This window comes from Spermophilus citellus, assembly GCF_964194105.1.
Source record: "Spermophilus citellus genome assembly, chromosome: 11".
Lineage (NCBI taxonomy): Eukaryota > Metazoa > Chordata > Mammalia > Rodentia > Sciuridae > Spermophilus > Spermophilus citellus.
In genome coordinates this window covers 114,860,210-114,885,048 of record NC_138192.1, presented here as the reverse complement: position 1 = coordinate 114,885,048, position 24,839 = coordinate 114,860,210, and the positions used below count along the sequence as shown (strand labels likewise).

Below are 24,839 nucleotides of genomic sequence, written 5' to 3'. Positions count from 1 at the left end.
GGTTTTGACTCAGACTTGACTGTCCCTTTAAGCATACCAAGCAGACCCAGATGAGATTACAGTGGTTCTGACATTTGAAAAAGGGAGATCAGTTTGCGCTTTGAGATCTCTTCCCTGTTTCATTTGTATTATTTATCAATATTCTCCAGCGCTGGCGCTGAGGATTTGATATTGAATATTGACTGGTAAGGTCTTTTCACTTATTTACTTTATTCTTTCAGAGCAGGAAAAAAAGAGGATGATTGTGAGGGTCCAGTCCTTTAGTTTCATGTAGTCAGTCACACTTTCTGAAAAAGAGGTCCATCACAGGCTCTTGAGGATTTTCTTGTGTGAGACAGTGCAGTTCTCTGCCTCCTCCACCCTTTCCACATATTGAACTGGGGAGAGAGGAGGGTGTGAGGGAGGCAGTTCTAGAGTCTATTAGCGCTGAAGATAAAGCACTTGAGGACGTTTTCACAGCCTCCTGTTTCCCTTCACATCATTAGGCTGAGAGAATCAAAGCATCTGCTGGCTGGAGACACAGAAGAGGCTGCCACAAAGGCCACTAAATATGCATAAAAAGGAACAAAAAGGATGAAGCAAAAAATACTGTGACTTGCCTAGATCATAAACGGGTTCACATCCCAATTTCTGTCCATTTTTGGACCAGTGGGTGGAAGGGGGGTTCTGAAATAGGAAAGAGGAGTGCCCAGAGGTCACTGCCTCGATGAGTTACAATTCTGTTACTGATGGCTGGAGAGATCAGGGTTTGTTTCACTGGTTGATGGACCCCATGGTTTTTCCTCTCTCCCTCCCCTCAACCCTCTCCTCCCTAAGGGTAGGGACAGTCACTGCTCTCTCATCCAGAAACAAAATGTCCATGTTATGGGCATAAAACATGCTCATTGGAATGAAAGAATTGAATGGACAAATGAGGAATGATGTGGTATCAGTGTTGTCGACACACAGATCCCAACAACATCTACCCGAGAAAAGAAAAGGGACACCTGCAAGCTGGGACTCCATAGGAACTAGGGCTTTTACAAATAGAAAGGGATTTGAAGGTAACATTATCCGTAACAGTAACAAGAATTCCGTTATCGTAGGATCCACATGGTCAAACCAGATGAGTCCTTGAGATCAGTGTTCTCTCAAACAGTCCAGGAGGATAGGATGCTGAATGATCCTGTGTTGATTTCCTACAAAATGGTGGAGACCACGGACTTAGATTTACCAGTGAAAGTGCAGGAGTGAAGGGGAAGGAAAGGGCATTTTAGAAATCCCAAGAAACTGCAGAATGAAATTGAAACACTAATAAAGCCATATCACTTGCCATTATTTGTGAGAGCATCTTTGAAGAGCCGCCAGCAGGCTAATGGCTCACCTGTTGGTCAAAATGCGAGGAGGGAGATCTTGAGAATTCACCTGAGGAATGAGTGATTTTTCCTTTAGCAGGAAAAATCAATGGCTGCCCAGATGGCTCGCTGGGTATAGTTGTAATAAAGTAGGTTGCATCTTCCTAACCTGTTGAAATTCTTTGAAAGTATTAACAGAATATTTGTAGTTAGGAAAAGCCAGTGGCTGGCACTTTTTTTGTGTGTGTGTGGTCTTCCCATAATTCTGTGAATGAAGTTCCCATTAAGTAATTTGAGGTAGAATTTAATAGTAGATAAAAGGTCCGATGCCAGGAGAGTTCCCCAAGAAAACCCAGTCAAGATAGGCAAATATGTAAATGGAGAGCGTGGCATTAAGTTCGAACAGTGAGTTGACTTTTAGAAGCCTAGAAACAATTTAAAAACATATTTATTAATAATTCAGAAGCAATGCAAATAAATGGTACATATTTGCCAACAACGAGAAGTTTGAAGGATTATGAGAAACTCTTAGAGGACTTAATTAAGCTCGGTAATGGGGTAAACACAATAGCAGATGATGCTCAATGGAGAGAAGATGGAGGTAATGTATAATGAACAGTTTGGAGTCATGCATTTAATGAGCTCTGAATTAGCTCTTCCTCTCAGGAAGAGAGATCCCAGCTCATATCATAATAAACAGGGCCAGGAGGACAGTGGAAAAACAAAAACAAAACACCTAGGTCAATGAGTTATTCATATGATTTGCAAAAAAGGGGATGAGATTTATTAAGTTAGAGAGCATTGCTATAAAGCTGTCCTTGGACTGGCTTGTAGGTAAAATTGCTTTATAATGAGCTTTCTCTGGTTCTTCTGTTACTCAAACCTTCCAGTTGTGATTCCAGTATATCATCATTAAGAAAGGTGTGAAGTATTTAAAACTCCAAAATAACACAAAAATGTGATTAAAATAACATGTACGCACTACTCAGCCTCGTCCAACCCTGATATTTCTATGCCATATTGGCTCCAGCATTTATTTTTGTTATTGTTTAATATAGATCAAACGTTAAGAGTGTCATTAAGGCCCCTCTGTAGGCCTCCCATATCCCATTTTTTTCTCTCCATTTCTGCCTCCTTCCTTCTGTTCCCAAAGGAAACTGTTATTAATTTCATGTATAACATTCTCCTGCCTGTTTTGTTTTTACTGCATATTTATATACCTGACTACATTACCTGGTATTATTTTGCAGGCTTCTAAACCTTATATAAATGGCATCCCATTATTGTATCCTTTATGTTATACATTTTAGATCTAACATTATGTTTTGCTCAGCATTGTATTATGTAGATTTATCTCCATCGATTTCTGAAGTTTGAATTTATTGATTTTAACTGCATACCATATTATGCATTGATACATCACAGTCTATCTATGCATGGTCTTTGGATGAGTATTTAGCTTCTTTTCAGTTGGCTACCAATAACACTGTGGTGGATATTCTTTGTGTTTCCTTGTGCACATGTGAATGTTTTTCTCAGGTATACCCGTAGGTACATTTTAAACATTGTCAAATGTGGCCGAATGCTTTCTGTACTAGCTTTACCAATTTATTTTTTCCCATCACAGGATGAGCGTTCCCATTGCCCCATAACCTCCCCAGACTTGGTGTTGTCAGATTTTTTTTTTTTTTAAATTCCAATTTGATACATGCAAAATGGAATCTCTCAGTTTTAATTTGTACTTTTCTAAAGTATATTCTTTTCAGGAAAAAAGAAAAACCCAACTTTTTCTTGGAAAGAAATGGGAAATACTAATTGCTTTGCTTAAATTAAAAAAAAAAAACTGATAAATATTGAACCGTACAATTTAGAAAAAAATACCACCAGGGAATTTTTCTCTGCTTTTTTTCCCCCTTAATGAGACAACGAGTTTGATGAGAAATGTTTCTACCCTGAGCGAAAGAGGAGGCCAGTGATATGTTGCCGGTTACAAAGCAGGCCATGGGTCACACAGATTGTCTCTTTCCGATTGGCAGAGGTCTTGGTAAGGGGATCCTTGGTTTAGGAGGGAAGTCAAGTCTGACAAGAAGATGTGGTTGCTACCTGTCAACAGTACTGCTTGAAAGAAAAGGTTGCGACATACATTTTCCACTGGCAGGTTGTCACAAGGATCATTTGTAAATAGACAGAATATGAATACCAAAGACCCGAACATTACACAGGCTGTTGAGGAGTGAGAGGAGCCCTACCCAGAGCCAGAGTTTCCCCAGTGAACAGACCACCTGTTGATTAGGCAGCTCCTGAGCTCCTGCCTTTAGGGGCTTTCTTTTTTCTATATGGTGATCCTAGCAACTAATTTCATTGGCTTTTTTTTTTTTTTTACACTACATCTCACAACATTTTCTGTGATCACTGACACAGATTTCCATAGGAAAAGTCATTGTAAGTAGCATACCTCTATTGGGATAATTATTGATACTCCTTTCTTTATATCATTTCTCTTAATGGGTTACTGAAACCACATTTTCATTTCCAAACATAACTTTTGTCTGAAGAACTTAAATATGCTAATCTCCTTTCACAGGATGTTTCTTCACTTGTTAACAGTGGTGATGGATGGGGGTCCAGATATTTATTTCCTTATGTAAGTGAGGATATTGACTCAAGGTAGAAGGTTATCATTGAATAATATTTCATTTGCAAAGCTAGGATTAGAAGAATATTTTTTAAGCTTCTGCTCCTGTCTGGTCTTTTACTTGCTAGAGTAATTTCTGATTACAAGTGATTTGAAACCAAGACTTGAAACCAAGCTCTTTTCTTATGTAAGAAGTTCCTTCCTGTGGGGAAAAACAACTTTCTAGTCACAAGTCCCTTTTCAGCTGGAATGGATTAAAGCACATGTGCCCCAGGCAATATCCATTCTTAGACATTATCCAGTACTACCTTAAAAAAAAAGTAAGAAGAAAGAAAAGAAAATGAAAAACAATTTTGTGATCACATATATGTAAATATGGAATTAACTAAAGCTATTCAGATCTTTTTCTGAAAAACTTCTCTTGAGTCTTTAATATGCAAATATATTCTGGCTTTCCCAGATGGGAGATAGAGTTTAGTTTCCTAAACTCATTTGGCCCCAGAGCCAGGTTTATGGAAATCCCTGATGCTCCCCCCTCTGTTTTTCCCTAAGCCCAGCATCACACTGGAGATGAGAGTAACCAGAGAGGAATAGAGCGTCCATTTCTTCTCTCAGTGCAGGCTTTGAGCATTAACTACCTAGATGCCTGGGTGATCTGCAGTAGAGTTAACCATTCCTGCATTCTTTCCTCACCATTCAGAAGATGCCTGTCCTTTGCAAGATGCCAGCTGGTGTTGTTGGATCAGTGGAAGGTGGCAGTGTTTCAGGCAGGGACTGTAACACAGTGGGCGCTCACTGTGGGCCCAGCACAGGGCTCTCAACCCACCAGTATCAGATCTTTCTGACATTACCAATCAACACAGTCATACCCAGCGTATGTAAACCCATCTTAATTCAGCCCTGCCCAGAGGCCAAATGGTATGGCTAGATGCATCCAAGAGGATTAGGAGACTGAGTTTAGTGAGAGAATATCCTACGATGAAATGAGGATCTAAAATTCACATTCAAAATAACTTTAATTTAGGTATAGAGGGGAAAGGTAGTTGCTAAGATTCTGTTTACAAATGGCCAAGCAGGGAGATTTTTAAAGATGGAATTGTGAACTTTGTTTATTAAAACACAAGATCAGAAAAGCAAAATGTTGATCACTATTGCATCCATCTAATAAAACCCACAGAGCTCATTCACCCAAGCTGAGCCATGGATCTCAACATTCTTTGCCAAGTGTGAATGTTTTGAATAGTATTGGTGAGATGCTTATTTTTAAATTTCTCCAGATTCAGCCACTTGGAAGTTTATTATCTGCCATGTATGTATTCCTGTTATGTCTCCTGGCCTGAATCAAGACCTTTTGTTTAAAAATTAAATAGATCATACTATGGCCTTTGGAACTTATCATGCAGCAGGTTCTTCTTAACATTCACAGGAGTGAGATACATTTTGTTCTGGACACTTAATATGGAACTGTGGAGCCCCTGGCTGACCATCAATGCAAGTGTACGCCTGAGGGTCAAAATGGCAACATCCCAAAAGATCACAAGGTCCTGAGTCCAGATCACCAAAAATCCCCTTGTTTTAAAAAAAATATATAATAAGTCAAAGATATAAAGAAGGCTGGAATCTATCCCACTTTCTCTTGCCTGTAGTTTCATAGTCAAGAGTCCTAAAATGATCTCACTGGTGACTTTTTTCGCACTTTTCAAAATCTGTCTGGCTGTTATTTAACTTCAAGGAATGTGGAGGATGGGTGAAAGATCCCAGCCTTGCAGGACACCATCCCGAATGACCCAGGGTTTGTTCTTGTTCTCTGTGACTGTAGCCATTGAACGCATGTAGGTGCTGACCTTTTGAATATAGCATGTCCTTGCTCACTGCTTTAAGAATTAGGCATTTTGCTTCAGCCCTCATTGTCACCTACAGCCTGCATTCTTGCCAATGGATTTGAACTTGGAAAAGAATCTCTCCTATGAAGCAAGACTCGCCTGGGGAGAAATAGGGATAATGCGTCACGGCACCACACCCACTGAGCATGTAGTAATTGAAGCTCTACACTAGTTGATACAGGTACATATTATGAATTACTAGGGAGAGAAACACATCGTGCAATACTCCTAACCATTCATTGGCTCAAGGCAGAGATGGGAGACCAGGTTGGGCAGCAAAGCCTCAGCCACTGAGTGGCAGATAAGACAAATGGTGCAACAGCAGCCTGATGAGCAATGGCAAATCATGGTTCTCTGAGGCCCTTCACCTTCAGTGTCCTCCTTACCACAAGGTTTATCTAATTAATCTTCCCTGTGCCCATGAGGAGGCAAGGCCCATTATCCTCAATTTGGTAGATGTGGAAATAGAGACTTAGAGAGCCTCCTGTGATTCAGTAGCAAAACCAGAAATGTACCTTTTTTCCCAATCTGCAGACTGATCACTTCAAGATACTGACACTTAACAAAATGTTTTTAAATTTTTTTATAAGAGAGAGAGGAGAGAGAAGAGAGAGAGGATTTTAATATTTATTTATATTTTTTAGTTTTCGGCAGACAAAACGTCTTTGTTTTTTTTTTTGTATGTAGTGCTGAGGATCGAACCCGGGCCGCACGCATGCCAGGCGAGCGCGCTACCACTTGAGCCACATCTCCAGCCCCAAAATGTTTTCATGATTGTTGTCTATCTTGTGGTTCTGAATCCATCTCTGGAATTTTATTATTGGTGTTACTTTGGCCAAATTGCTTGATCTCTCTGAAGTTATCTGCCAAATGGGTTTAACACCTGCCCTGCCTACTACTCTTCAGGGTTGTCAAGAGGCTCTTGTGAAATGACACATATTAAGTCCCTTCAGAAACCATGAAGCATTTCTTTTAAACCAAAGCTTGACTATTTGCTTACAAATATATACTTTTAAAAATATTTCTGACAGTTCAGGAAAACAATGATTTCTATATGAATTTTATTTAATAAAAATAGAGATGGACTTGGACACAGGCATGTTTGTTTGAGGGCTCCCTTCCCCATCATCCCACACACCATAATAACCCAGAGTTGGACTTTTAAAGTGTGGAGACAGAATTTTTCTTTTTTTAAATAGAAGGACACTTACCTTGGTGTCAAATACTTGTTCAGTAAATAATCATTGAATAGATAATAGATGGCTTCATTTTGTAGATAATAGATCCAGGTGTTGATATTATTATTGTTTTTAAAGAGAGAGAGAGAGAGAGAATTTTTTAATATTTACTTTTTAGTTTTCAGCGGACACAACATCTTTGTTTGTATGTGGTGCTGAGGATCGAACCCGGGCCTCACACATGCCAGGCGAGCGCACTACCACTTGAGCCACATCCCCAGCCTCAGGTTTTGATATTATGGCTGTCAATGTGTATTAGATTTTCAGAAAAACCAAGATCTAAAAGAGCTACAATAATGAATATTATTGGTTTTATTATTCAGTTGAGTCTACCCATTTTATGAGACACATGAATATGATGCCATATTAGCCATTGAATTTGCTATAACATTGGGATAAAATTCGAAACTTTATCCTAAAAATAATAACCTGAAGATGTATATTATGTTAAAGCCCTAAATCCTGTGACTCCCAGGGGTTCATTCGTTCATTCATTCATTAATGTTTAATAATTGTTTACAGTGTTTCTGAGCATTGTGCTGAGAACTAGGCCAGGATATTTCATTCGGTTTTAATTCTAAAAGGTCATTCTGGGTCATATGGGTGCCAAAGCCATTGTTCAGTGGGTCTGGAAGAAAAGTCAGTGTAGTGATTTTGCCTTCCGGTTGGGAGGCAGAACAGGACACCACCTTTTAGGGCACAGCCTGATCATTCAAGGCGAAGGTATCTTGAAGGACAACAGGTCAGTCCTATGGGCCCCTGATAAAGTGTTCTGAAGTTATTTGAAAGGCCAGGTTTATGTTATTTACAATCTTAATTGTGTGTTTAAAAACATAATTGAGAAGAAAATGTGCTTGAAAACTATAAGAGAGTAAAAGAGATTTCTTTAATAAATTATTTCAGATATACTTTAAGATTCATTTCCTTTATTCATATTTAAACATTTGATTACTTGCAGATGATATTTTTGGATCTGCTTGTCTCATTTACTCTTGTCTTGTTGTTAAATTCTTGTGGTGTTCCACAAGGAGACTTAGCATTCACACGATCAGAAGGCCTGATACTTCTCTGCCCATGTGACCCTATGTCTGAAAAGAAAAAATATATAGTGCTCTAAATGAGTAAGTCCATATTTTTTTTTAGTCTGAATTTCCTTTCCAAGAAAGAAAATTATCATTCAACTCTTTGCTGAGGTAAAGACTAAATTCGTTTCACCTGCAAACACAAAAATACCACCTAGGTTGGCTTCTGACCCGTTTTGAGAAAAAACACAAAGAAACACAGTAGAAATTCTCCAATTCTACCATTACTGTAATATCTACAAATGTCACCAAGGCAGCTTATAGAATACTTCCTGGGCCTAATGATGTCAAATGGAGGGAGCTTCATTATTAAAAGGACTGTGACATTTCTTTCTTTAAAAATACGATAAATAGAAAATAACACTTCTTTAGACAATGCCAATGAGCAACATGTTCCTGAATTTGTTGGGGATGATGTTGGAATAAAACTGCATTCTTCACTGTGTCCATGAGAAAAAGAAGGGGAAGGAGGAAAAGAAGGAGCAGGAGGAGAAGAAAAGAATTGGAAACTGAGTAAAAAGAGGAATTGATGAGAGGACAGGAAAAATAAAACCTGAAGAAGTAGAGGAAAAGCAACGTGAAGCAGATTAGATACCCTGAGAGAAGAGAAGGATGGGGGACAGGAAATGAAGGAGGCAGGGGGCAGGGAAAGGGCTGTTAGGAGGGCTAATCCTCCCAGGGACAGCAAACTACAGCCTGTGAGCCAAACCTGGCCAACTGCCTTGTTTTTGTAAATACAGGGGTTTTGTTTGTTTTGTAGTAATGAGCATTGAACCCAAGGCTTTCTTCATGTGCAGAGCTTGCAATAAGCTCCAACCCCAGTCCCTGGAATTTTGGTTTCTAATAAGTTCACTGGTGATGCTGATGCTGTTGGTCCAGAGACCACACTCTAAGAACCATTGCTTTGATTTTTATATTATGTCATACTAATATTTCTCTGAATAAGGAATTTTGTGCAGCAAGAGAAAGGAATCACATTTGATCTTCCTTTTTGATAAATCATAAATGCCTCGATTAATATCATAGTTGTTTATGGAGTATATATTTTTAAAAATTCTTAATCTTTTTATAACGCTGGTTTCATTTTTTTTACAGCAATGGAAAATGAATTTGATTTAACTTAAAGTTTAGTTAATTGGTGATTCGTTGCTAAAGTTGTTTTATAGTTTGGTTTGATTCCATTAGGCTATATTAATATTATAATGGGACTTTGTCAATCATGTGAATTGTATCCATTTTAAGGGAATGGCCTCTGCCACACATGGGTGGCTGCCCACTGCCTCTGTTTGGAGCTATTGAGAAACTACGCCATAAGTGGCTTGGGATTTTGCTTACCATTCATCTTACCTCACTTAAAGACTATGTTGGAGTCTTCTGAATTTGACATCCTTGAAATTGGCAGGTCTTTCAATAGCTTTTCTTCTGGAGTTGGGCATGAATGTTGTCTTGGGTATGAGATATTTGAGAAATAATGGTACCAAGGACTTTATCTTGCTTAACATAGAGCCTGAGGTCTAGTTTTTTGTTTTGTTTTTAACCTGTAAATGGTGCTGGTAGTTTCCACATTGGCTGGAAACATGGGCACTCAATGATTAGTCTTAATTTGCATTCTCTATGCTTGCTGTTCTCGGAAGTTTTGTGAAACATAGAGGAATGTTTCTCTTTTTCCTTCATCCTAGCACTTGGGATTATAAAGAGAAACATTATTTTAGAATCTGAAGGTGCCAGAGATACCTTCAGAACAGAACAAGTTCAAGTCAAAATTAGCAACTCTTTAAAATCTGTGATGGTTTAATTCTGCCATTGCTCTGAGTGGTTACTTCCTTGCACACATAACTGAGTTGGGTGAAGGATTGAAAAATACATTTTCTTTTCACAAGAAAACTACAGTGACATTTGGTTCTATGTAATTCTGACTTGTTAGTCCTAGAGGATATCCAGATTCTGTGAAAAGTTGATGTACCTGAGAAAATAAACTGTGGGTGTCCAGGAAGGATGATCGATGTAATACCGGTTACATGCCTAGCACCGTAAACAAAATATAGCAGATGCTTAATAAATCAGTGTTACCATATTGTAATGGGCCTCCTCACTTGATGAGGGCACAGTATTTGCCTAAAATATGATGGCAAATTAAATAATGTGAGTAGTACATACTCTGCATGAACTGCAATGTGCAAGGACCCCGTTTGCATGACCCCAGGAGAACACATGAAATATCAGTCATCAAGAGAATATGCAAAGCACTGACTGCCTTACTTTTAACACCCTGGGGGCTTATTTTTTTAAAACACCCTCTGATGAATTTTTCTATAAAGTTGATTCTCTGAGGATAATCACATCAAGTGTTTAAATTCCTTCAACTTTCCCTCAAAAAAATTTGCAACTTTTAATCAATGCCAGGAAAGGTAAAATCAGATGTAAAGTGACACCTCTTCTAAGCTCACCCTTCTTCCTGTTACATCTTTTCCTTCCTTTCCCCTTCTTCTTGTTGCCATGGAGCTATTCTTGAGTTTCCATTATTTTTAGCAGTACCTCACTCAGCCACACCATCATGCTGTTAAGTGCTGTAGAGCAGAGGGTCATCTGGTCCCTTCCGTCTACCTCCCATCAAGGAAGCCATTGTGTGTTTGAGGTAGAGCAGGAACAAGCCATGTGAAGACCCAGACCTTGAGTGAGCAGCTGCAGCTGGAATCTGCATAACAAGGTGGATTGCCCTTGATGGTGAACTTCTACTGCAGATATACAAAGGTCTTGTAGGCCGTTCACTATGACAGAAGTATGCCAGAGAGGGATGAAGTGAAGAGCTCTCAAGCTTGTTCAGGGGACCACAGGGAAGACTGGTGGGAATTAATGTTGGTTCCATGCAATTTTTGCTCAAATTTCATTTCAGGAGGGGCACCTGTCTTTCCCGTGTCGGAAACAGGCTGCTTAGAAAATAATAGTGAATAGTTTGGAGGGCAAACAAAGTTCTCTCCAATCTCTTCTGAGATTTCAAATCTTTCATTCATACTAGTGTTAATTTCTGTATGATTTTCCTGTGGCTGCCGTAATAAATTTCCACAAATTGAGTGGCTTAAAAACAACAGGCACGTTATTTTACATTTCCGGAGATTGGAAGTGAAGAATTTGATCTTAACTAAACAATAAGGTGTTTGCAGGGCTGCATGCATTTTGGACTGTCTAGGGGAGAATCTGTTTTCTTGCCATTGCTGGTTTCTACAGGCTGCCCACATTCCTTGGCTCTGGGTGACTTCTTCCATCTTGAAGATAAATAATATAGCATATTCCTGAATCTCTCTCTTTCTATTCTCTTCTGGCCAAATTTCCTATGGCCCCTTCCCTTTTACTTCCAATTATCTTTCTTTAGGAAGAGCTGTATTTAAGCTACTTGGATCAAATTTTTATTTATTATTCTCTTGCTAGTTTATTAGTGCAGAGCCATATTACTCCTTCTATTACAAAGAAAACTTTTCTTCTTAAAATGAAGATAGATAGACCTGTACTGACATTCCTTTTTTTTTTTTTTCTTAACAGAGTTATGAGGAAATGAAGGTTTTGCTTGTTAGCTTTCAGTCTGGAATTTCCCTTTTATTTTCTAAATCTGTCTCTTTAGAAAGTTCGTTTGTCTCCATATTTTCCCAAAGGGAAGAATTTAGTGTTTTAATATCAAATTGAATTGTGAAAAGATTTGTATTTCACAGCTTGTCTTTCATCATCACATTTTATGAAGCAAATGTTAAAGTAAAGGTTACAAAACCCTTTACTGTTATTGTTCTTGTTTCCTATGATTAATTTTTTGGGAAATCTGCATATTCATTCACATCACTTGCTATTATTTTTTATACAGGGGAAAAAAGAATTGCACAAAGGATAATTAAAATGTTACATTTTGAAGAAACCAAAAAATATCTCCTAGTATCTGAAAACTTGAGTGCACTTATACCAACTTTGATTATAAAAGTAGACATTTATGCTCTGGGGAAAAGAAGGTTAATATATGGCCAAAAGGAAAAAATCATATGAAATTCTGTTCATACTGTTTTAAAAATTTTTTTTGTTTTATGATCTTTCCTTTAATGATATTTTATAAACTTCCCCATATTAATTGATACTTAATTGATGCCTTGTGTTTTATTATATTTATACACTGTGATTTATTTTTTAAAAAACACTTCAGCAAACACTCTTGAAACACCTTTAATCATTTCCTTAGAATAAACCCCAGAAGAAAGATCCCTGGAGCAGCAAGCATATTTAAGCCTTTAAATAATATTAGTAAATTAGAAAAATCAAGTTAAACAAAACACCCTCCATATCTAATGTTAGTTGTAGAGATGGGCTACTTTGTAGAACCCAAATAGTATTATCTAATAGGAAATTTCAGAAATGCAATTATTACTATTCTTTTTTCTCTGCCCAGGCAAATGTGTCATAGTAATATAACTATTATTTATTAATTTCAGGTTACCTGGCACCTCGAAACCTTCCTAGTACCGGATTCTTCCCGTTCTTACAAACCCTACTCTGTGACACAGACTCTAAATGCAAAGACACACCCTACGGGCCTCTAGATCTGCTTCGTAGGAAAGGAATCAGTGATGCAGTGTTTAAAGACAGGTAGGGGCACTTCCCATGTGTGTTGAGTTTTTCTGAGAGATAAAATAATTTTTACTTGTGAGATAACTGGTGTAGGTCTTCCTATAAATCTATACAACCTTATTTTCTGTGTCCACAAATGTGATGATGTGACTATGAAGAAGACAAGGTAAGTACACGTTAGAATCACTTTGTTTTTTTTTTTTTTGTTTTTTTTTTACATTTTTTTTTATTGGTTGTTCACAACATTACAAAGCTCTTGACATATTATATTTCATACATTAGATTGACATGGGTTATGAACTCCCAATTTTACCCCAAATGCAGATTGCAGAATCACGTCAGTTACACATCCACAATTTTACATAATGCCATATTAGTGATTGTTGTATTCTGCTACCTTTCCTATCCCCTACTATCCCCCCTCCCCTCCCCTCCCATCTTCTCTCTCTACCCCATCTACTGTAATTCATTTCTCTCTTTGTTTATTTTCCCATTCCCCTCACAACCTCTTATATGTAATTTTGTTTAGCAATGAGTGTCTCCCTTCATTTCCATGCAATTTCCCTTTTCTCTCCCTTTCCCTCCCATCTCAACTCTCTGTTTAATGTTACTCTTTTCTTCCTACTCTTCCTCCCTGCTCTGTTCATACTTGCTCTCATTATATCAAAGAAGACATTTGGTATCTGTTTTTTAGGGTTTGGCTAGCTTCACTAAGCATAATCTGCTCTAATGCCATCCATTTCCCTGAAAATTCTATGATTTTGTCATTTTTTATTGCTGCATAGTACTCCATTGTGTATAGATGCCACATTTTTTTTATCCATTCATCTATTGAAGGGCATCTGGGTTGGTTCCACAGTCTAGCTATTGTGAATTGTGCTGCTATGAACATCGATGTGGCAGTGTCCCTGTAGCATGCTCTTTTAAGGTCTTCAGGGAATAGTCCGAGAAGGGCAATAGCAGGGTCAAATGGTGGTTCCATTCCCAGCTTTCCCATGAATCTCCAAACTGCTTTCCAAATTGGCCGCACCAATTTGCAGTCCCACCAGCAATGTACAAGTGTACCCTTTTCTCCACATCCTCGCCAGCACTTGTTGTTGTTTGAATTCATAGTGGCTGCCAATCTTACTGGAGTGAGATGGTATCTTAGGGTGGTTTTGATTTGCATTTCTCTGACTGCTAGAGATGGAGAGCATTTTTTCATGTACTTGTTGATTGATTGTATATCCTCCTCTGAGAAGTGTCTGTTCAGGTCCTTGGCCCATTTGTTGATTGGGTTATTTGTTATCTTATTGTCTAGTTTTTTGAGTTCTTTGTATACTCTGGATATTAGGGCTCTATCTGAAGTGTGAGGCGTAAAAATTAGTTCCCAGGATGTAGGCTCCCTATTTACCTCTCTTATTGTTTCTTTTGCTGAAAAAAAACTTTTAAGTTTAATTAAGTCCCATTTGTTGATTCTAGTTGTTAACTCTTGTGCTATGGGTGTCCTATTAAGGAATTTGGAGCCCGACCCCACAATCTGTAGATCGGAGCCAACTTTATCTTCTATCAGACGCAGAGTTTCTGCTTTGATATCAAGCTCCTTGATCCATTTTGAGTTAACTTTTGTGCATGGCGAGAGAAAGGGATTCAGTTTCATTTTGTTGCATATGGATTTCCAGTTTTCCCAACACCATTTGTTGAAGATGCTATCCTTCCTCCATTGCATGCTTATAGCCCCTTTATCAAATATAAGATAGTTGTAACTTTGTGGGTTAGTCTCTGTGTCCTCTATTTTATACCATTGGTCCACCCGCCTGTTTTGGTACCAGTACCATGCTGTTTTTGTCACTATTGCTCTGTAATATAGTTTGAAATCTGGTATCGCTATACCACCTGATTCACTCTTTCTGCTTAGAATTGCTTTTGCTATTCTGGGTCTTTTATTTTTCCATATGAATTTCATGATTGCTTTATCTATTTCTACAAGAAATGCCGTTGGGATTTTGATTGGCATTGCATTAAATCTATAGAGAACTTTTGGTAATATCGCCATTTTGATGATGTTTGTTCTGCCTATCCATGAACAGGGTATATTTTTCCATCTTCTAAGATCTTCTTCTACTTCTCTCTTTAGGGTTCTGTAGTTTTCATTGTATAAATCTTTCACCTCTTTTGTTAGGTTGATTCCCAAGTATCTTATTTTTTTTGAGGATATTGTGAATGGAGTGTTTTTCCTCATTTCCATTTCAGAAGTTTTGTTGCTGATATACAGAAATGCCTTTGATTTATGCGTGTTGATTTTATATCCTGCCACTTTGCTGAATTCATTTATTAGTTCTAGTAGTTTCTTTGTAGACCCTTTTGGGTCTTCTAGGTATAGAATCATGTCATCTGCAAATAGTGATAATTTAAGTTCTTCTTTTCCAATTTTTATGCCTTTAATTTCTTTCGTCTGTCTAATTGCTCTGGCCAGTGTTTCGAGAACTATATTGAACAGAAGTGGAGATAGAGGGCATCCCTGTCTTGTTCCGGATTTTAGAGGGAATGCCTTCAACTTTTGTCCATTCAGAATGATGCTAGCCTGAGGCTTAGCATAGATAGCTTTTACAATGTCAAGGTAAGTTCCTGTTATCCCTAGTTTTTCTAATGTTTTGAACATAAAGGCATGCTGTACTTTGTCGAATGCTTTCTCTGCATCTATCGAGATGATCATATGGTTCTTATCTTTAAGTCTATTGATGTGGTGAATAACATTTATTGATTTCCGTATATTGAACCATCCTTGCATCCCAGGGATGAATCCTACTTGATCATGGTGCACTATTTTTTTGATGTGTTTTTGTATTCGATTCGCCAGAATTTTATTGAGGATTTTTGCATCTAGGTTCATTAGAGATATTGGTCTGTAGTTTTCTTTCTTTGAGGTGTCTTTGTCTGGTTTCGGGATCAGGGTGATGTTGGCCTCATAGAATGAATTTGGAAGAGCTCCCTCTTTTTCTATTTCCTGAAATAACTTGAATAGTATTGGTATTAATTCTTCTTTAAAGGTTTTGTAAAACTCCGCTGTATACCCATCCGGTCCTGGGCTTTTCTTGGTTGGTAGTCTTTTGATGGCTTCTTCAATTTCATCTATTGATATTGGTCTGTTCAGATTGTCTATATCCTCCTGACTCAGTCTGGGCAAATCATATGACTTAAGAAATTTATCGATGTCTTCACTATCCTCTATTTTATTGGAATATAGATTTTCAAAATAATTTCTAATTGTCTTCTGTATTTCTGTAGCATCTGTTGTGATATTGCCTTTTTCATCCCGTATGTTAGTAATTTGAGTTCTCTCTCTTCTTCTCTTCGTTAGCATGGCTAAAGGTCTGTCGATCTTATTTATTTTTTCGAAGAACCAACTTTTAGTTTTGTTAATTTTTTCAATAGTTTCTTTTGTTTCAATTTCATTAATTTCCGCTCTGATTTTAATTATTTCTTGCCTTCTGCTACGTTTGCTGTTGTTTTGCTCTTCCTTTTCTAGGGCTTTCAGTTGGAGTGTGAGCTCATTTATTTGTTGGTTTCTTCTTTTTTTGAGGAATGACCACCAGGCGATGAACTTTCCTCTTAAAACTGCTTTCATTGTGTCCCATAGATTCCGATATGTTGTGTCTGTATTTTCGTTTATCTCTAAGAATTTTTTGATTTCCTCCTTTATGTCTTCTGTAACCCATTGATCATTCAGTAACATATTGTTCATTTTCCATGTGATGTAGGATTTTTCCTTCCTTCTTTTATCATTGATTTCCAGTTTCATTCCATTATGATCAGATAAAATGCATGGTATTATCTCCACCCCTTTATATTTACTGAGGTTTGCCCTATGGCATAATATATGGTCTATTTTTGAGAAGGATCCATGTGCTGCTGAGAAGAAAGTATATCCATTTGATGATGGTTGATATATTCTATATAAGTCAGTTAAGTCTAGGTTATTGATTGTGGTATTGAGTTCTATAGTTTCTTTATTTAACTTTTGTTTGGAGGATCTGTCCAATGGTGAGAGAGGTGTGTTGAAGTCTCCCATAATTATTGTGTTGTGGTCTATTTGATTCTTGAATTTGAGGAGAATTTGTTTTGTGAATGTCGCAGCACCATTGTTTGGTGCGTAAATATTGATAATTGTTATGTCTTGTTGGTGAATGGTTCCTTTTAACAGTATATAATGACCTTCTTTATCCCTTTTGATTAACTTAGTCTTGAAGTCGATTTTATTCGATATGAGGATGGCCACCCCTGCTTGCTTACGAGGACCATGTGCGTGGTATATTTTTTCCCATCCTTTCACCTTCAGCCTGTGTATGTCTTTTCCCATCAGATGTGTCTCCTGGAGGGAGCATATTGTTGGATTTGTTTTTTTAATCCATGATACCAGCCTATGTCGCTTTATTGGAGAGTTTAAGCCATTAACATTCAGAGTTACTATTGATATGTGGTTTGAACTTCCATCCATGTTTGATTGTTTATCCTTTTTTTTAAAAAAAAAAAAATTTAGTTTGTCTCTCCATGATTGTCTTTCCCCTTGCCCTCTGTCTTTACTGCGGCACTTCCCACTGATGGTTTTGGTTATTGTTTTTCATTTCTTCCTCGTGTAGTGTTTTGCTCAAAATGCTTTGCAATGCTGGTTTTCTGGCTGCAAATTCTTTTAACTTTTGTTTATCATGAAAGATTTTTATTTCGTTGTCATACCTGAAGCTTAATTTTGCTGGATACAGAATTCTTGGTTGGCATCCATTGTCTTTCAGTGTTTGAAATACATTGTTCCATGACCTTCTTGCTTTCAGTGTCTGTGATGAAAAATCCGTGGTTAACCGTATTGGTTTACCCCTAAATGTAATCTGTCTCCTTTCTCTTGTAGCTTTTAATATTTTCTCTTTGTTCTGTATATTGGATATCTTCATAACAATGTGTCTTGGCGTTGGTCTACTGTGATTTTGTGTGCTCGGTGTCCTGTATGCATCTTCAATTTGTATATCTGTTTCCTTTTTTATTTCTGGAAAGTTTTCTGTAATTATTTCCTTCAGCAAGTTTCTCATTCCCTTGGTTTGAATCTCTGTACCTTCTTCTATCCCGATGACTCGTAAGTTCGGTTTCTTAATGTTATCCCATAATTCTTGGATGTTTTTCTCGTGATTTTTTACCAGCCTTTCTGAGTTGGCTAGACTCTTTTCAAGATGGTGTATTTTGTCTTCATTATCTGATGTTCTGGTTTCTACTTGCTCCACTCTGTTAGTGATACTCTCAATTGAGTTTTTAATTTGGTTTATCGTTTCCTTCATTTCTAGAATTATTGTTTGATTATTTTTTATAGTCTCTATCTCCTGATAAAGATACTTAACTTCTTCTTTTATCTGTTTGTGAAATGCATTCTCAATGTGTTCTTTCGCTGCTTGAATTTGCTGTCTTGTATCCTCTTTAAGGTTCCATTCCATCTGTCTTAGGTGTTCCTTGAGTTCTTTATATGACCATTTTTCTGATGACTCTAGGTCCTCCTGAATATTTAGGCTGTCCTGCGTTGTTTGTACTCCTTTTCTTCCTTGTTTTTTGAAGCTGCTCATGTTATTTCTTGTTCTGTTTGACTGCTGAGTTACTGTTTACTCCTATAAATTAGTTTGATGCTTGGGAGGAAAGGTATTTGAAGGGAAGGGAAGAAGTCTCTTCGTAGGATGAGAAGGGCTGACCAGTTGTTTCAGTGGGATGAATTAATGCCGAGTCATAGCTGTTTGTCTGCGGGAAGCAGGTGACCGGGAGTTTGAATTCAGCGGGTCAGAGCTCAGTGCGTGTTCTTGGATCACTTGGATTTTAAATTGTCGCTCATCTTATCAGCTGTTTCATATACTTCGGCAGTTCATTCGCGCGGTGAAGAGTCTGCTCTATGGTGCTCTGTGGGAGGCGGCGGCAGCGGCGGCGGCAGTGGCGGCGGCCTTCGGGACCCCCGGGGAGGGGGTGCGGGTTGGGGGAGGGGAGGCGGCGCCTCAGGGCCGCGCGGTCCGGGTACCGGACACGCAGGAGAGCGGGCGGGGTGGGGGAAAGAAGTTGAGATCTAAATTTAGAGACTGAGCTTGGGAGGAGAGACGGCTGGGGAGAAAGAAGCAAGGTGGAAAGGCGGAGAGGAGAAGGGGAGGGAGAAGGAGAAGGGGCTGATGGAGCCGGGCGGCTCGGGCTGCAGCCTTACTGCTCGCGCTGAAGTCGTGCTGTACTCCCTTCACCTTGGCTGGATTAGTGGCTGATTCACTCCACCTAGGCCCCTATCTTGACACGGTGCTGGGTTTTTGTTGACAGATCTCCTTTAATGATCTTTACCTCATCTTTTCAGACGCCGCGGCGCGGGGCTCAGAGCGGCTTACTCACTTCCCGCCGCCATCTTCTTCCAGAATCACTTTGATTATGTGAGATGGAGCCTAATATATTTTGAGTAAATTATTCAAATTTTGCTTTTTTTTTTTTAAAGAGAGAGTGAGAGAGGAGAGAGTTAGAGAGAGAGAATTTTTTTTTTTTTTTTAATATTTATTTTGTAGTTCTCGGCGGACACAACATCTTTGTATGTGGTGCTGAGGATCGAACCCGGGCCGCACGCATGCCAGGCGAGCGCGCTACCGCCTGAGCCACATCCCCAGCCCCTCAAATTTTGCTTTTTTAAAAGATGAATAGTCAAGGCAGTTCTACCCTCCTTCCCCCAAAGATCATCTGTCAGTGACACATGGCCCTACGATTTCATCACAAGCATCAGGAAAATGTCAAGGGCATCATTTCCAGGAAGAATGACATATTTATGTGACTCTATGTGGCACTTCCAGATGAAATAAAAACTAAAAAGTACAAATAAGAAAATTAAGGACCTCAAAATTTAAAGTAATAAAGTTGAACGTATATATAATTCAATGACAACCTTCAAATGAGGTTAATGTGTGCTCTATTTTATGATGTGAGAAGCAGCTGAAGAATGAAGATGGGAAATCTGGACCATTCACAATCTCAATTTTCCTTCCCAAAGAGATTCACAGGGGCCTCACTATCTGCAGAACTGGAAAACAATATTGTAATTTTGGAGTCAACCGTGAGATAATTCTGCTGCTAGAGATTTTTTTAAAGTGTCTCTTGAGAAAAGATCACATTTATGTATACTCAGAGATATTTGGTTCCTAAACATGAATATTAAATTCCTTAGCATGTACCACAATTTCTCCTTTAATGTTGTCGCTGTGATTTTGATCATTAAATAATATGGGTGAAGTTTTAAGAGAGAGCAACTACAAACTCTTTAGCATAAAATAAAAACATGTCAAGAATTTTCATGGGAAACCACTTGGGACACAAAATTTTTGCATCACTAATTTGCACTGTGTTTTTTTTTTTTTTTTTTTTTTTTTTTTAGTAAGTTAATCATGCCTGGTGCTTAGGACAATTCTGATGTTCATCCCTTCATTATTAATTTATTCAAGAGACAGTAATGGAGGTACTTCTGTGCCACAACCACCATTCCAAGCACCATGATACAGTGGTGAATAAAATAGATTTTTTACCCGTTTGTCACTTGCATTCTCATGAAAGGGGAAGCAAAAATAAATAACATAATGGCATAGAAATAAGTACATCAGCAAGAAAATAAAATTAGGTTGAGAAATACAAGTTGAAAGGTGGGGACTTAATGGAATAGCAGGAGAAGGCCTCTTTCAGAAAGTGACATTTATGTAGAGACCATCAGAGACAAGGAGAAACCCCAGCAGCATGTGTGCCGCAGTCTTGGCTGGGCACAGAATCACGAGCCACTCAAGCAGGAACAAAACTTTATTTTGAAAAAGCCGCCAATACTCTGTAGGCGCTGGCAAGCCAAACCCGGTCCTCCCACGCGGGCCTCCACCGGAACCGCGCGTTCCCCGGAACCGGGGGTCCCCCGGACCTCCCCCGGAATTCCCTCCTACTATCCTTCCCCAACCAATGGGAACTCTCCATGAGTCCCGTAACATGAGTCCGGTAGCAGGCCAAGGTGAACAGCGGGAGTCCAATTTCCATATGAATGTAAATCTTAACATAATCATATCTCAGTGGCTAGCTGGCGTCACTTTACAACCAAAGGTGCCATACATCGTATATTTGCTTGTGGCTCCTAGCACATGTGAACTTCTAGGAGAGAGTGTCACACACAGAGAAACTGAGACCCTGAGGTGGGGCAACCTGACTATTTAGAGGAGCATGAAATCAGCTAATGTGGCTGGAGCACAGGGAGGGATGATGAAAGTGGCTGGGATGTGCTGACAGGGGACACAGGAGACAGAGCACACAGATTCAAAGGTAAGGGACTGCCGCCATCTGCATGGCTGTTAATTCAGAAAACTGGCGAGGGATGATGGGGGATTAAGAAAGATGCACAAACATTTAGAGAGAAAAGTGGGATCAGGCAGGACACTGATCTTGGATGGAGAAGCTGTGACACAGAGCTGGCCCAGCAAGTGTATTATGTAGGGGTCATAATCAGGAAGTTAAAGACTATGGAGGCATTGTTCTTTGTGCACTAAAAAGTTACAGGACTAGAAGCATGCTTGTAGCTCTTTCACAGTTGCAGTGCTAGGAGCTTCCTGTGGCACCCAGGAAGCTCATTGTCTAAAGTTGCTATTAAGCAGGCAGGCTTGAAGATTACAGCTCTGGTGTAACATTGTAGTTATCTTTCTATGCTCAGAATCCTCTATACCTGGGAGTTTGCATCTGAAACTGGAGGTTAAAAACTAAATGGCTCTATGGCTAGCACAGAATCCCCTATTGAACAGGGTATCACCATAGCAACTGGGCTATCTCGATGGGCACCTTTGCACAGAGAGTTTTCCCTGAGGGGCGTCCCCTCTGTTACAGGACAATTTCAAAACCTATATTTGAGTTGCCACTCCTGCTAGGGGACAGCTTGGTAATTTTAACAAAGTGAGAAGCCATTAAGAAGCTTTAAGTACAGAAGTGATACAACCCCTGGTTTTGAGAATAGCATGCTCTAGGTGAAGACAAACATTGCCTCAGTGAACACCAGTGTAAGTTTCTGTTAGGAGACCAAAGCCAGCTAGAGTTTCTGACCTTTTGTGCAATCAGCATAAAGGTGATATGGAAGGAAGAGTGGTATTCCCTATTGTTCCAGAGTTGATGGTCCATGTGAGTGATGAATTAGATGTGATTTGTGCCAGAGTTCTAATGGGAAGATATTAAATCAATAACAATAACAGGAGAAGGTGTGACCAGCATGCCTGAGCAAAAAACCCTTATACTCAGAGTAAAAAGAGAACTTTTGCTGAGGAAAAGAGCAGGGGAAAACCTTCATCAGGTTTACCAGAGATGAACATTCTGTAAAGCAAGTATTAGAGGAAATATGGACAACATTCACGTCCATGATATACAATTGGATTACAACCCCACCTGTGGCTTTCTTCTCTATACCTTTGTTCCTCATGAAGAATTGTCAGGTCTCTAGCCCAGTTGTGCCAGGGCAGTGTGATAGGTTGCCAGGAGATGAAAGAAAATACCTAGAGACTGCATACTAGACACAAGGCTTTGAGGAGAAATGCTCACAGTGAAGGCTCAGTGGCATAGGCTGACCAAATGCCACCTTCATCCCTCGTAGTGTTTTGTCTGTGGTGGCCAGCTGGATAAGTGACATGTATCCTCTCCACAGTGCTCTCTGTTTTGCACCAGTCACCACTGAGAGAAGGGTTTTATATGTTAGGCTTCAGAAGCAGTGACATCATCAGCGTTAGTTTGCTTGTATGACCAGCATCCCAAGGAGCAAGTGCCCTGGTGTACATGCAAGAAAGTAGCTTTCTACAGATAACACTAAACTTACCTTAAGAATAACATACATGAGACAAAGTCAGTGTCCTTCCAGTTTCTCTAGAAATTACTGTCCTGGGCCTGTTCTTTTTGTTCCCTTGACTTGGCTAGCTTCCTGTGGGGTGGGAATAAAAGGGCATTCCAGCATCATGGCATCTTACTGTGTTCCTTTTCTGTAAGGATGATGCAAGAACTAACTAAGAAGGAAAGAGTTAACATCTCTAAGAATCGTGCAGATACACTTCCCCCAAAAGGAGTGTTTTTCAAAGCTGCAGTATAGAGAATCAAACTCATGGGGTTGTGTGGGATGAGACTTTATGTTGGTTTTGGAAGTAGATTAAAGTCCAAGTTTATTTGATCATCTAGTGATTATTCTCTAGTCATATCTGTTTTTCTGTTTCATTCTAACCTCTAGGTAGTTTGTCTAGCTCAAGTTGCATGTTGCTGTGCATTCTGTATTTTTTCAGAACTACAAGTAATTGGAGCTTAATTTAGAAAATTATGTACAATAATAAAATTGTATTAATGATATTTCCTACCATGCTATTAACTTTTATGTTTTATATAGCTCTGCAATGAAAGTGGCGTGTGGTTACTGGGTAAACCATTCCACTAAATTGCTTCCTTTGGTGAAGGAAGATTCAGCAGCATAGCCTCATTAAGAAACAAAGCAGTCTTCCTTTTCTCTTCTGTAAGTGAGGAAAGAAATGGCACCTTTGGTCTCATCAAAAGATGACTGCCATGTTTCTTTTAATAGAACGCTCTTCTGAAAGACATGATCACACTGCAGTCACTACTTGCTGGCCAGTCGCCAAGTGTTTTGATGTGATTTTGCTTTTGGCACTAGCCTTCTGTTATTAAATTCATACTTCTCTAGGCATTAGCTTCAGGATGAGATGTTTTTAAAAAATCCAACACTGTACTCAGCATCCACTCTAGCTAGCTGTCTGAAAAAAGAAATGATTACATTTATGGTTTTCTTGCTTTTTTGCACAATGGATGATCTGACATCACAGATCTAACCCTTGTCTTTCCTCCCTATACTCATGTAAGAATGCATCAAACAGTAGGAGCCCCTGGCTGTGCCATTGCTCACACAGTTGGTGAATGGCAGAGATCATCCCCCAGAGCTCACAGGGTCATTATTTGGAGAAGTGATTCAGCATTCCTATAGATCCTGGGGAGAAATTGCCTCTATGGGTTTTCTCCCTATTCTCATTGACACTTATCCATGACCTGTGTTTTCTCAATTCATACCTCTGCTTCTATTGTACGACTCCTATAGAACTTGAAAAACAGCTAATCCAATTTTACTTAGAGATAATTTTAAAATGCCTAAGGTTTTGTTTAAAATTGAAAAAATATAAATAAGTTTAGAAATTAACCTAAAGATGTTACTGGGAATGTAAGACAAGTGGATATAGAAGGCATTTGCCCACATTTGACTATAAAGATGACATAGGATGTCTAGGTGTCTTATTGTTTTAATTTTGAGGTATAGCCAGTTAGTACCCATTTTAGCTAGAATTAGTATAAAAAGAAAGATTAAAATTCATTTATCTAAAAACATGCTGGGGGAATATATTAACTGCCATTCAAGCCAAGCTCTTCATTCATTCAGTTAGAATGCATTGAATATATACAATGTGTTACTAGGACTATGCAAGTTGCTGTAGATTCAGAAAATGATATGCCCTGCAAGAATTTACAACCTAGTAGGAAAGGGAGACAGAGAGACAAGATGGCAGGAAAATGACTACATAACATGGTAAATGTAATGAATATTTGTTTAGCTCTTACTGTGCCCAGAACATTAGCACAAATGGTGAATAGGTACATAAGTTCCTAAAGGTATTGTTTGTGTCTGAGGAGTCTGAGTCTTATGTTGTTTGTATTATTGGAGTAGAAGTAGGTGTGGGTTGGGAGATTTCAGGAGAGTTCTCCCAGAGCTGGTAAGGGTGTGGTCATTAAGGACAGATAAGGTGTGGCTACCAGAATCCAAGAAGGTGTGCTTGAGAAAGGCCATGGAGGAAGAATCCCAGAATTTAGTGAAAGAGAAAAACAGATGGAGGCACCTGTATAGTAGGCAAAGAAGAATAGGCAGATAGCTTTGCTTCTGATTGTAATGGAGAAATCCCATATTTCCTTGAAGCATTGCCCAATGAGTCTGCCTATTTCTTGGCTAGCAGAGCATAATCTGCACAATGTCATTAGAAAGACACCATGGTGTCATC

General features: G+C 38.9%; 1 protein-coding gene across 2 annotated transcripts in view; it reads left to right on the top strand.

The window, feature by feature from the left end:
• The window catches only part of ABCA12 (ATP binding cassette subfamily A member 12), a gene marked incomplete at both ends in the record, with an annotated part of 168,391 nt that overhangs the window by 34,659 nt on the left and 108,893 nt on the right, over nucleotides 1-24,839 (top strand). For both annotated transcript variants that reach the window (XM_081261060.1, XM_081261059.1), the window contains one exon: nucleotides 12,639-12,792. In XM_081261060.1, coding sequence (XP_081117186.1) covers nucleotides 12,639-12,792 — 154 coding nt within the window. The remainder of the gene's footprint in view (nucleotides 1-12,638; nucleotides 12,793-24,839) is intronic.